The following is a 14,376-nucleotide window of genomic DNA, read 5'->3' as shown; positions in this document are numbered from 1 at the left end:
TAGTGGTTCCCCCTATACAGTGCCCCCAGTAGTGGTCCCCCCTATGCAGTGCCCCCATTAGTGGTCCCTCCTATGCAGTGCCCCAAGTAGTGATACAGTGCTCCTGGCCAGTAGTGCCCCTTACATATATAACACACAGACATACACACACAAAATACTTACCTGAATCCACGCTCCTGCCAGGCAAGCCGCCGTCCGCTCCTCCCACTCGGACTTTGGGAGAGACGTCATGATGTCCCTCCCATCACCCACTGCGGGAGCCGGAAGGCGGAGCTCATGAATGAGTTCGTCAGCTCTGTCTGACTCTCATTGGCTGTTAAAATAAACACACTGCCGCCAGGTAGTAGGAGTGTACTACCAAGTGCCGGCGGTGGTGCGTTTATTACTGTGTAGTGTGGACCACAGTGATTACACTGACTGAAATGGACCTCAGCCGGCAGCTCCCCCCTCGCGCCTAGGGCACGAGCCCCGGGCGACCCCCCTTGGTTACGCCACTAGTAGTTACACCCCTGGTGAGGGTACTTACCTAATGGTGTCGGGATGCTGCTGTCAGTATTCTGACCGTCGGCATCCCGACCACCGGGATCCCATTCCCAACCCCTGGGTTATGGGAAACCCCTGTACTAAGGAAAAATAAAAAAGTGGAAAATGGTAAATACGGAAAAGTGCCACAATTATTTATATTTAAAGAAAAAAAAAAAACAATAATAATCTGATCCATCCACGGGGTTACCGTTACTGCTTTGAGGCAGAAAGTTTCTCCAGGGCATTATACAGTCACTGGTCAGATTGTGTGTGTCTCCAATTCTTTGGTTAAATGTGCACAGTAACGACCATTTTCTCAAAGCCCTTATGTGCTTCTATTTAGGAAATTGGCTGCAGCAAAATGTATCCTGCTGGGGAGACACAAAGCAACGCAGCGTCCGTCCTGTTCATAACAAGCGCTTTGAGTCACATGACCGCTCAGCTGCTGCTTGCTAGCTACACTGTCATGGCGCTGCGCTGTTCCCCGGCTCCTCTACCAGACTCGGTGGCCACTGACATACAAAATATGAGGCAGCTCTCAGAGGAGGTAAGTGTGCCGCGCCGATGTGGTGGATAAATGGTGACAAATGCAACTGACAGGCGACGGATTCAACGAGTGGCAGCGATAGGAGGTGTGGCTATGTGTCAGTAACAGTGAGAGGATAACAGAGGTGTCAGTAAGAGAGAGGGGGTGATAGACACATGGGGTTACCATAACAGTGAGGCGTCAGCGAGAGAGAGAAGCTAATTGTGTTGCGAGTAGACAAGAGGGGACAATAGAGTGGTTGCAATTAAAAGAGAGGAGATAACAAACCGGTGACTGTATCAGAGAGGGAAATACTACCAAAGTAGTTTCAGTAACACACAGGATTACAATAATAGATGGGTATCAGAGGCGGTGCAGACTTCGAGTTTGGAACACCGTAATCAGGGCTGGATTAAGGCTTGTGGGAGCCCGATCAGTGACTTGCCCCTTACCCTTTATCTGGTCTCCCCACTGATCTGCAAGGTCACAGCATACCACATCACGTCCACGACACTGCTGGGAACCGACTGCCGGCAGCATAGCTGACGTGATCTAGTACACTGTCAGGGGCAAACGCAGGATTTTGAGTGGGGCGTTAGAGAGAGAGGGAGAGACCAGGGGCGGGTTGCATCAAAGGTAGAAATGCGGTCAAACCCCCAAAATGCGGGTTTGATCGCATTTCTCATATGCAGCAAGCCCTGGAATGTGATGTGAAGATGGCGTTACCCTATAGAAGCCTATGAGCTTCTATCGGGAGAATACTGTGAGAGGGATCCAATCGGATCCCTCCCAGCACTCCCCGCGGCGCATGTGTCTTTCTGTGCAGAAGGATGCCGAAGGGGCTTCTGGATCATAGATCAGGAAGTCCCTCCAGCAGAAAGGGCCGATGTCACCGAGAGAGCGGTCCTTTGTGATGTTCGTCATGTATACCGGTGTAGCTAACGCTGGCATGCATGCGAAAAGTGGCGGGATGCATCGCATCCTGAATTAGTTTCATCATGCATCCCACCCAAGGTGGGAAACAGAAAGGGGGGGGGGGAGTAGAAAGGGAGAGAGAGGAAGGAAGCGAGACATGGAGAGGGAGAAAACAATAGATAGAGGAGGGAGAGAAAGGGAGATATAGAGATCATGAGACAGAGAGGGGCGAGAGAGAAAGGGACAGAGGGCCTGATTCAGACCCACTCGCAAGCGGGTCGATGTTTGACCACTGCGCATGCGCGAGACCCAGCTAGCGTCAGGCGCTCCGGGTCTCGCTCCAAAAGGGGGTGGATGTTGATCGACAGCTCGCCCCGTTTTGGAGGCGGGCAGGGGGGTGGCTGGCCAAACCGAGGCGTTCCCGACGGAACGCCTGCTGTTTGAGGGCGGCCCCACTGACATCTCGAGTGATGTCAGTGGTGAGCTTCCGGCTCTATTAAGACCCAGCAGCTCAATGGGGCTTGCGGGAACGAGACCCTACCGCAAGGGTCTCGTCACAAGCCCCAATGGTCGAGACCATCGCGACCATCACCTGGCCGCTCGCAATAGCTGTGGGTGGTCACCAGCTATGCGAGCGGCCAGGAGGCAGCACAAAAAAAACCCAAAACGCCCTGATTCAGAGCAAGCGCTCTTTCAGAGCGTCCGGCTCTGAATCAGGCCCAGAGAGCACGCAGCCACACACACACACTAACTTGTTTTTGCAGACTTGCAGCATCAGGCAGACTTCTGATGGGGGCGGGCAATTCACGGCATTAGGCTCTGCCCCCTACCAATACACCCGCAAATCCGGGCAGTATGTTAGTGAGGGGGCGAGGCTTCGATCATCAGTCTGTTCATCAATGATCCATCAGTGACAGAGAGGGTACATTTGCCACAATGTGGGGCCCCTAATGTGTGGGGACCCCTGGACGACCGCCCCGTCCGCCCCCCCCCTATAATCCGGTCCTGACAGTAATGTTTCTTGCTTGAATAATAATATTTCTACTTCAGGGTCCATAGGGTATCCACAGGATACCTTGGGTATAGGTGTGACGTCAGTCGCTGGGCACCATAGAGTTAAGCTTTTCAGCCTCCCAGGATGCACTAGGGTCCCCCTCCTATACCCCGCCCCCGAGCCAAGGCACCTCAGTTTAGTTTGGTGCCCGGCCGGCGTCGGGTGCACCTGTCGGAGTGGGGGGCTAGAAGAGCCCCTGAAGCTTTCTTCAGTGCAGCTGTGGCTGCACATCTGGATGTACAGCATGGACAGTCAGTCCTGACGTCCCTGCTGTCTTCCCTACACCCCCGACGGTACCAGAACGCCGGTACCGATCCGGGGATGCTGGTGAGCATCTGGGGTCACAGCTAGCGGTGACCCCAGATGTTCCGGACCATGGCCGGATCCAAGGGGGACAAAGGTAAGCAGCGGGGTCCCGCGGTGGGTCCCCGCTGGTCACAAGTTCCTAAGTCCCCAGGCAGGGGGCTCCCTGGGGACTGGCTGCAGCGTGGAGCCAGGCGACCAACCTGCGCTTTCCACTACCCCCTGGGACAGCGGACCGCAGCAGAGCGGTAGCGCTGCGGCGTCCCAGGGGTTAAATGCATGCCAGGGGAGCGCGCCTTCCCTGTCTCACAGCCGGCGCCTCCCCCGCTGCACACAGCCCTCTCTGCATGCTGCCGACTAGTCCTGTGGCAGCGCTCCTCCCCCAGGCCAGCCTCCTCTCTGCTCCTCGGCGGCCATCTTCTCCAGAACGCATGGTGAACGCTGCTGGAAGCGCTGGACGGAAGCATCGTGGTCTGGGTCCCCCCGCATACCTCTCCTCCGCTGTGGCTCAGGTCTGTGTATGCAGCGCTGTGTCCTACCAGGCCCTGTGTCTGTGTAGTTGAGTGATCAGCGCTGTTAGTGCAGGAATTGTTATTTCTCTGCATTGTATGTGACTGTGCTAGCGCTGCCTGTAACTTTTCTTCTCTAAACTGTCAGCTTTATTACTGTCCCTGTTCTTCTGCTAAAGCCCTTGCGGTGCGGTGCTGCAGGGTGGTCTCTCGCCTATTTAATACTTAATTGGTGAGAGAGGTCACATACGTGGTGCCATCATGTCTGAAAGTGATTTTCCCCTCCGGCTACAGTGTGCCACGTGCAAAGTACCGTTAGCGGAGGGGGAGGGTAGCGTGGAGGGCCTTTGCCGGCAGTGTTTGTCCATGGCGCGGCCTATTACGCTTACAGCACCGGTACAGGAGCCGCCCTGGGCTTGTTTCGCTCAGGCGTTAACAGCTTTAGTGGGCCAGTTAGCTCCGCAGCCCGCGTTTACTCCGATGGGTTTGTCCCAGCAGTCTGTGGTGTCGTCACCCATGCAGGGGTTCCCACGACAATTGGTGGTACCTCACAGTCTCCCTATTTCCCCGCTCCCGGGTTCTCAGGAGCCAGCGTGGGTTAACTCCCTGACGAGTTCTGTACAGCACTTGTCGGATGTGTTGCAAGGGGAGTCTGTGATGCGGCCTCATAAAAGGCCGGTGGCGTCTCTGTCCGCTCCTTATGAGGATGACGAAGGGACGTCTGATGATGGGGAGATTCTGGATCCTTACGATCAGGAACCTCTCCATACTAAGGACGCTGATGCTAAGTCCAAAGTATATATTCCTGGACTTATTCGGGCGGTCCGCACAGCCTTGGTGATTGAGGACGAAGTTCCCCCAGCGGCTAAATCTAAGTATGCCTTTTTCAAAGATGTGAAGGGCGATGCCACAGTCTTTCCTCTTTCGGGTCAGTTGGTGGACCATTTAGAGGAGGCGTGGAAACAACCTGGCAAAAGATACCAGCCGCAGAGACGCCTGGCGGTGGCTTATCCGTTCACGGATAATTATTTTGCTAAGTGGGAATCCCCTCCACAGGTGGATTCTCACGTGACCCGTCTTGTCCGTAGTGCCACATTGCCGATGCCATCCATGTCCTCCCTTAAGGATGCTACGGACCGCAAGGTAGAAATCTGCCTGAAGTCCGCTTATTCCCTTGCAGGGGGGGCAGCACGGCCGGCTATGGCCATTTGCTGGGTTGCCAGAGCGATGGAGCGCTGGGCGGATTCATTAGAGGCTTCTTTTGAATCCGACTGTCCGGCCGAACAGGCGGAGTTGATTGGCAATCTCCGTGATTCGGCCACCTACATCAACGAGGCGGCTCTAGACATTAGTACTCTGGTGTCTAGAATTTCTTCAGCAGCGGTAGCTGCTCGTCGCACCTTGTGGCTGCGATCCTGGAAGGCGGACGCAGATTCCAAGAAAGGTCTGGAAGCGTTGCCGTTTACCGGAGAAGTTCTCTTCGGTCCGGATCTGGATAAGATTGTGGCCACGCTGGCGGCAGCCAAATCTGCTTGTCTCCCGTCGGCCGCTGCTCCTTCTGGTTCGGGACCATCGTCCTTTCGGTCATCTAGGGCCCAGGGCAGGCCCAAACCACAGTCGTTTCCTCGACAGGCTGGCCCTAAGAAATCGGTCAAGCCCCGGAAGCAGGCATGGAGTACCAGACGTCCGGCCCCCAAGCCAGATGACAAGCCTGCGGCCTGACGGTCCGGGCCTCCCTTTGGGGGATCCCAGGGGGGGAGGCCGCCTGCTACAGTTCGCCCAGTGTTGGTCGACCACTACGACAGACACTTGGGTTCTGGAGGTGGTTTCCCACGGATACGCCCTCTCCTTCCGGCACAGACCCCCGGCTCGCTTCTTCACCACGGGTCTCCCATCAGACCGGAACAAGGCTACGGAGCTGCGGAAGGTATTGCACACTATGCTCCAGGCTGGAGTTATAGTGCCTGTTCCATTCTCCCAGAGGGGCCAGGGTTTCTATTCAAATCTATTTTTGGTACAGAAACCCAATGGGTCATATCGTCCGATTCTCAACCTCAAAGCACTCAACAAGTCTTTGCGGGTCCCGAAGTTTCGGATGGAGACCCTACGGTCCATCATTCTGGCGCTGGAACCTGGGGACTACTTGGTGTCATTGGACATACAGGACGCTTACCTGCATGTCCCTATTCTTTTGCGCCATCAACAGTTCCTCAGGTTTGCAATCCGCAGCGACCACTTCCAGTTTCGGGCGTTACCTTTTGGCCTGGCAACAGCACCACGTGTTTTCACCAAGGTGATGGCGGTCATGGCGGCTTCTCTGCGGCTGCAGGGAGTCCGCATGTTGCCGTATTTGGACGACCTGTTATTGGTGGCAGGATCTCCAGAGCTCCTGTTACGCCACTTGGACCTGACCATTGCACTGCTGCAACGGCACGGCTGGCTAATCAACTGGCAGAAGTCCACTCTAATCCCGTCTCGGAGGATTCTGCATCTTGGAGCCTTATTGGACTCGGGGCAGCAAAGGATCTTCGTGACGGAGGACAAGATCTCTGCTTTACAGTCAAGGGTGCGCAGTTGCCTGCACAGCCGCCGGGTGTCCTTACACTCGGCGATGAGGTTACTGGGCTCCATGGTGTCGGTGTTCGACATGGTGGAATACGCCCAGTTTCACTCCAGACCTCTGCAGCACCTGATCCTGTCCAAGTGGAACGGGCTGCCTCAGTCTCTGAAGTCCCAGACGATTGTGCTCACCCAAGAGGTTCGCCTGTCCCTTGCGTGGTGGTTACAGACGACCCACCTCAACAAGGGACGTCCGTTCTGGGTTCCAAATTGGGTGCTGTTGACAACGGACGCCAGTCTTCGGGGCTGGGGAGCAGTTTCGGGTCCACACTTGTTCCAGGGCAGGTGGACGCCGACAGAAGCGGAGCTTCCAATAAATATCTTGGAACTCTGTGCGGTCTTCAATGCTCTCCAGCAGGCACAGCGGTTTCTCCAGGGTCGCCCGGTGCAGGTCCAGTCGGACAACGCTACCACCGTGGCCTACATAAACAGGCAAGGAGGAACTCGCAGTCGGGCGGCTCTCGTAGAGGTCTCTCGGATCCTGGTTTGGGCGGAGCGCAATCTTCCGGCCATATCAGCGGTCTTCATCCCGGGAGTGCTAAATTGGGAGGCGGACTTTCTAAGTCGCCAGGACGTTCATCCGGGGGAATGGTCCCTGCACCCGGACGTTTTTCAACTACTGGTGGACAGGTGGGGTCTTCCAGAAATCGACCTCATGGCGTCCCGGCACAACAACAAGTTGCCGGTGTACGGGTCTCGCACAAGAGACGAAGGGGCGTCTCTGGTGGATGCTCTGTCCGTCCGGTGGACGTTCCGGTTCGCATACCTGTTCCCTCCGGTCTCCCTTCTTCCACGGGTAATCCGGAAATTCAAACAGGAAGGAGGGATGCTCCTGTTGATAGCTCCCGCGTGGCCCAGACGGCACTGGTTCTCAGACCTTCAGGGTCTGTCCGTGGACAGTCCTCTGCGGTTGCCGCTACGACCGGACCTTCTGTCTCAGGGTCCTTGCCTTCACCCGTACCTGACTCGGCTGTCTTTGATGGCGTGGCTGTTGAGACGGCCATGCTGAGGTCCCGGGGGTTTTCCAGCTCTGTGGTGCGTACCATGTTACGAGCTCGGAAACTGTCTTCCGCGAGGATATACCATCGCGTGTGGCATACGTTCTTCCAGTGGTGTCGACCGAGAGGTTATGCACCGCGGGAGTTTCGTCTGTCTCGGATTCTCGCCTTCCTGCAAGCGGGACTAGATCATGGGCTTCGCCTTGCTTCTTTGAAGGTACAGGTTTCGGCCCTATCTGTCTGGTTTCACCGTAGGATTGCTACAATCCCGGATGTGCGCACCTTTATGCAGGGTGTTCTCCGCATTCAGCCGCCCTTTGTTCCACCTGTGGCGCCTTGGGATTTGGCTGTGGTCCTGAGGGCTCTCCAAGGACCGCCGTTTGAACCACTGGGCTCAGTGGATCTTAAATGGCTAACAGCTAAGACTGTTTTCCTTCTGGCCATTGCTTCGGCCAGACGTGTTTCTGAGTTAGGGGCTCTTTCTTGTAGACCTCCTTTCTTTTTTATGGGAACAGGGCAGTGCTCCGCACTCGGCCCGAGTTTCTTCCCAAAGTTGTTTCCCAGTTTCATGTTAAGGAGGAAATAGTTGTTCCGGCCTTTAACTCACCGGGTCTTTCCGTGGGTGAGGCCTCTTTGGATGTTGTGCGGGCCTTAAGGACTTATGTTGACCGCACTTCTTCGTTTAGGAAGTCGGACGCTTTGTTTGTCCTCTATGGCTTCCGTAAAAAGGGTTGGCCTGCTTCAAAGCAAACTTTGGCAGCCTGGATCCGTATGGCAATTTCTGAATCTTATCTTCATGAAGGCCTACCGGTCCCTCCTTCTCTGAAGGCTCATTCCACTAGGTCTGTGGGTCCTTCGTGGGCAGCTCGACGTGGTGCCTCGGCAGTTCAGATCTGCAAGACTGCTACGTGGTCCTCTGTCCATACCTTCGTGAGGTATTACAGGTTTGACACCTTCGCCTCTCAGGATGCTTCCTTCGGGCGGCGGATTCTCCTTTCTGCACAGGAGCGTCCCCACCCTTAAAGGATACTGCTTTGGGACATCCCCAAGGTATCCTGTGGATACCCTATGGACCCTGAAGTAGAAAATATGAGATATGGTAAGAACTTACCCTTGTTATCTCTATTTCTACGAAGTCCATAGGGTTCCACAGGACTCCCGCCCTGTCGCACCTGTGCTGCAGATGGGCTTTGCTCTGGTCACCGGTTTTCCGTCTCCCTCTGGTGAGAATGTGATTCTTGTATGTGTCCAGATCTTTTTTTCTCTCTCTTCCTTCTCCTCCTCCGGCCTATGGCTTGATAACTAACTGAGGTGCCTTGGCTCGGGGGCGGGGTATAGGAGGGGGACCCTAGTGCATCCAGGGAGGCTGAAAAGCTTAACTCTATGGTGCCCAGCGACTGACGTCACACCTATACCCAAGGTATCCTGTGGAACCCTATGGACTTCGTAGAAATAGAGATAACAAGGGTAAGTTCTTACCATATCTCATATTTTTTTTAAAAATACAATATCAGACAACACCTTATATTTTATTTAAATTGACCCTTGGGGATGAAGGCGCTACTAGAGTATATACAGTCAGGTGCATAAATATTGGGACATTGACAGAATTTTCATATTTTGGCCTCTATTCACCACCATAATGGCTTTGAAATGAAACAAACAAGATGTGCTTTAACTGCAGACTTTCAGATTTCATTTGAGGGTAATTACATCCAAATCAGCTGAACGGTGTAGGAATTACAACGGTATCTATATGTGCCTCCCACTTTTTAAGGGGCCAAAAGTAATGGGACTATCAACTCAAAAGCTATTTCATGGACAGGTGTGGGCTATTCCCTCGTTATTTCCTCATCAATTAAGCAGGTAAAAGGTCTGGAGTTGATTCTAGGTGTGACATTTGCATTTGGAATCAGTTGCTGTCGACTCTCAATATGAGATCCAAAGAGCTGTCACTATCAGTGAAGCAAGCCATCATTAGGATGAAAAGTCAAAATAAACCAATCAGAGAGATAGCAAAAACAATAGGTGTGGCCAAATCAACTGTTTGGAACATTCTAAATAAGAAAGAACGCATCGGACAGCTCAGCAACACCAAAAGACCCGGAAGACCACGGAAAACAACTGTGGTGGATGACAGAAGAATTATTTCCCTGATGAAGAAAAACCCCTTCACAACAGTTGGCCAAATCAAGAACACTCTCCAGGAGGTAGGTGTATATGTGTCAAAGTCAACAATCAAGAGAAGACTTCACAAGAGTGAATATAGAGGGTTGACCACAAGATGTAAACCATTATGGTGAGCCACAAAAACAGGAAAACCAGATTAGAGTTTGCCAAACAACATCTAAAAAAGCCATTAGAGTTCTGGAACAACATCCTATGGACAGATGAGACAAAGATCAACTTGTACCAGAGTGATGGGAAGAGAAGAGTATGGAGAAGGAAAGGAACTGCTCAAGATCCAAAACATACCACCTCATCAGTGAAGCATGGTGCTGGTAGTGTCATGGCGTGGGCATGTATGGCTGCCAATGGAATTGGTTCCCTTGTATTTATTGATGATGTGACTGCTGACAAAAGCAGCAGAATGAATTCTGAAGTGTTCGGGCAATATTATATGCTCCTATTCAGTCAAATGCTTCAGAACTCATTGGAAGGCGCTTCACAGTGCAGATGGACAATGACCCGAAGCATACTGCAAAAGCAACCGAAGAGTTTTTTAAGGCTAAATAGTGGAATGTTATGCAATGGCCAAGTCAATCCCCTGACCTGAATCCGATTGAGCATGCATTTCACTTGATGAAGACAAAACTGAAGGGAAAATGCCCCAAGAACAAGTATGAACTGAAGACCTTTGCAGTAGAGGTCTGGCAGAGCATCACCAGGGATGAAACCCAGTGTCTGGTGATGTCTATGCGTTCCAGACTTCAGGCTGTAATTGCCTGCAAAGGATTTGCAACAAAGTATTAAAAAGTGAAAGTTAGATTTAGGATTGTTTGTCCCATTACTTTTGGCCCCTTAAAAAATGGGAGGCACATATAGAAGCCGTTATAATTCTTACACCGTTCACCTGATTTGGATGTAATTACCCTCAAATTAAATCTGAAAGTCTGCAGTTAAAGCACATCTTGTTTGTTTCATTTCAAAGCCATTATGGTGGTGAATAGAGGCCAAAATATGAAAATTCTGTCAATGTCCCAATATTTATGCACCTGACTGTATGCTGCTGTTTAGCATGGGGCCTGCCTCCCTGCTCGTAGAGCAAATGGGTAAATTTTTATAATCATTGTTGTATTTGTTTTTATTATGGATTAATTGCTCACCTGTTAACTGATCCGCATGTATCTTTTGACTACACTTATTTTAACACAATTGATATTACTAGTGGTGTTTCCCTTCTCTATTTTGTTGACAGAATAATTTCAAACTGGTTTAAATTATTTGGGCATCTGTAGATATAAGTGACAGTAGTGGAAAGATCATGGATACAACCTTATAGGAGATGGCAGTAGAGACAGGAGCACAGAGGAGAGAGCAGATGGTGGAGCCATGGAATGGGAAAAAAAGAAATCACAATAGGCAGGTGAACTGAACAGAGAAGTAATGACAAGTACAGATATGTGATGGAACCATCTGACAGTCACAGACTGCTGATGATGGAAACATTTGCAACGGATGAAAAAGGAGTGACCACACTGGTATACATTTACAAAGTTAACATTCATAATATTGATACCAGAATGTTGAGTAGTATTATGTTGACATGGCTAGTATTATGTTATGTGGCTGTGTCAGCATATTTTCAAGTTGACATTATAACCACCAACATAGCATATTCCATCACACCTACACATGTGATGTCACTGGGAGGAAACTCTTCTACATACAGTTTTACATTGAAAAAGTATTAATACCATTATGCTGTGAAAGTGTAATCCATCTAGAACAGTAAAAAAGTAGAATATTGCACCATTCATGAGGATTTTATCTTTAAAACACTGACAAAATAGACAAAGACAAACTAAAATATGTTCCCCTGCCCCAAATCTTATGTAATTAAATACCTTTACCTCTAAGAGAAAGTGGTTATACTTAAGGATCATTGTTAATTTATTTTTTTCCCCATAAGTGTGCTTTATCATAAATATCTTCCTGACTTTTCCACATAGACTGGCATATTCATACCCCTTTCATACATGAGCCACGGCTCTGACCCAGGTTTTTGATCATGACTTCAACACATATCTCAGCTAGGGACCCCCTTACACACTACTCTTAGGACCCAGGAAATTCCTAGGTTGACCCTGTTCACACTAAACCCGTTCTGCCCTGGCATTTAGTGTGAGCCATTGAAAGGAGACGCTTTTTTTTTGGCTTATAATAATGAGCTCATGAAAACTGGGTGGAGACTACATTGTTGTAATCATCTGATCCTCAAACCACACCACCAGTAGTTCACGCACCTCATCTTTACTCCAGTGAGCCATGGTGGCAGAAACGGTGTCTGCTCCACTGTCATGTGCTCTGGCGGCTGAAGTCACCTGCAAGCGGCCCAAAGAGCCAATCAAAGTATTTTTAGCGCAACCCAGGTTGCACTGTTCACACTACAGGCACTCTGGGTCGGGCCTGGGAATAACCCTGGTACCAAGCAGGGTCGGGACCTGGGTTTGGTCTGTTCAGACATAGCCAAAACCCAGGTTGAGCAGCAAGTCCCTGCAAAATCCCGGATAGAAAGGGTATGTCTGAAAGGGGTATAAATTACAGCTCATTTACTAACGCTGGGTTTAGATCCAAAATTTGCTTTCATTGTGTAAACCTTTACTAAGCAGACAATAGCTGATTATTTGCTGTGGTTCAAGGAGTAAGGGATATAATATCATATATAAAATACCAGTACTGGCATTCTAATTATAATGTACTCTGCAGCATTATCTAACTGATGTGTTCTCTTCCACAGCAAGTTTCCCGGCTTTGCAAAGTGATTTTTTCCTTTTTAAAAGAACAAAAAGAGGTAATTCAGACACCAGTCCAACATACACCTGAAATCACCACTCCCCACCACAATGGTCCCCAGGGCTTATTTCCTCACAATGCCTCCTGTCAATATTATTTAGGGGTCCCCTGTATTTAGCACACCCAGCACTGGGCATAGTGAGCCGGTCCTAGTTTTGGAAATACAATGGACAAAATGAGTAGGGGTCCCCTGTATTTTCCATAACCAGCACCAGACTCTTTCTAGTGGGGGTGTAATGCCACAGCCAGGGGAACCCTTTCACCGGGTGCCCCGGCCAAAGCATTATACCTGACCGCTAGTCAGCCCAGGCCAGGGGAGCATGCGGAGGAGGCTTGCTGGGACCTGTAATTCTCCAGCAAAAGACAATATTAGTTCATCTATCTTTTTACACCACACTATACACAACCCGGCACCCACTGGTCAGGGATGGCCCTGGACTATCAGCCTGGGGTGCCCTGGAGATGGGGACCGCTTTATTGGGATCCCTAGCCTGGGCTGACCTATGGTCAGGTGTAATACTTTGGCTGGGGGACTTCCTGGTGATTTTACACTTTACAAGCTGTTGACACAGATACATGCAGAGATCTCACTGATCTGTGCATGCATCTGTGTCTGAAGCAGGTATGGGAGGGGAGTGGGAATGCCTGTCAAGTGACGGTCGTATCGTGCAGGTCTGAACGACATATCGCGTGGTGTTCGATAGTGCGTATACACTGAACGAAAAGAGGGGGATCGACAACGAGATTGACAGATCTTCCTGCATGTACAAAAGATCTGAATATGCAACCAACGACCCGTGGGAACGTGGATTGTGATAGTGTACACACTGGACGATATGAACGATTTGTCGTCCGATGTGTCGGAATCTGCCAAATCGTTAAAGATATCGTCTAGTGTGTAGGGGCCTTCATGCTACAAAATGGTAGTCCTGAAGTTATTGTCTGTATAGCCAGCATTATGGAAGACAGCGCTAGTGTATTGCAGCCCTCCTATATTGATATTATTCTCTTTACATTTTCCTACAGGTAGATCAGTTCACTGCTCAGCTGGAAGACTTTGTCAAAGATAATGGAATCAGCTTGGGTCCTCTGAAAAACATAGTGAGGAGTGTCCTGCTTGTTCTGAATGGTGAGGACACAACCGCATAGGAAATCTTGGGAGTAAATTCTGCTCTGAGCAGGAGTTAGGATGTGTAGTGCAACTAATTCCTCAATATGGATGACAGGAAGTTGAACCAATCTCTCTAGAAAATAATGGATTCTCTGCATTGTAGTCATAAGCAACCATTGATTCCTGCATTTATTGAAACGGAACATCTACTAGTAATAAAGCTTCCAAAGCACAACATTTAATAATAATAATAAAACAGTAATACATAGTAGTTGAAAATGTGTAATTTTATTAACAATAAAATAGTAGAGAGTATAATTGAACAAGTCCCATAATGCACTGCTACTGTATGTATAAATGGTTTTTAATATTAGGGGGTATATCTACCAAAGGTCGATTTTAATTGATTTAAAATCGATCAACGTCGATATGTATATTTATTTATTACTAGTTATTTATATAGAGCACACATATTCCGCAGCGCTTTACAGAGGATATTTGGCCATTCACATCAGACCCTGCCCCAGTGGAGCTGACAATCTATATTGGTTCTCTACCACGTGTGTGTACACACACACACCCACACACGTTAACTTTGTTTTGTCAGGAGCCAATTAACCTACCTGTATATTTTTGATTTGTGGGAGGAAACTCAAACAAGCACGGGGAGAATATACAAACTCCACACAGTTTGAGCCATGGTGGAAATCCAACCAATGATGTTTATAGGGCTGAATCACACATTTACTAATACTTAAAAAAACAAATCAAAAATTGCCTGTTAGTAAATGTGATTTATC

At 49.9% G+C, this 14,376-nt stretch overlaps 1 protein-coding gene across 1 annotated transcript in view; it reads left to right on the top strand.

The window, feature by feature from the left end:
• The first annotated feature begins 920 nt into the window (after positions 1-920).
• COMMD7 (COMM domain containing 7) overlaps positions 921-14,376 on the top strand; it is a 34,833-nt gene continuing 21,377 nt past the window's right edge. Inside the window, exons 1-3 of the mRNA XM_088467102.1 lie at positions 921-1,072; positions 12,410-12,463; positions 13,492-13,594. Of these exons, the coding sequence (XP_088323228.1) occupies positions 956-1,072; positions 12,410-12,463; positions 13,492-13,594 (274 nt within the window). The 5' untranslated portion in view covers positions 921-955. The remainder of the gene's footprint in view (positions 1,073-12,409; positions 12,464-13,491; positions 13,595-14,376) is intronic.

The sequence above is a fragment of the Taudactylus pleione genome, unplaced genomic scaffold, assembly GCF_031769625.1.
Source record: "Taudactylus pleione unplaced genomic scaffold, aTauple2 ptg000069l, whole genome shotgun sequence".
Lineage (NCBI taxonomy): Eukaryota > Metazoa > Chordata > Amphibia > Anura > Myobatrachidae > Taudactylus > Taudactylus pleione.
Note: the sequence above shows the minus strand (reverse complement) of the source record. Positions and strands in the feature narration are given on the sequence as shown.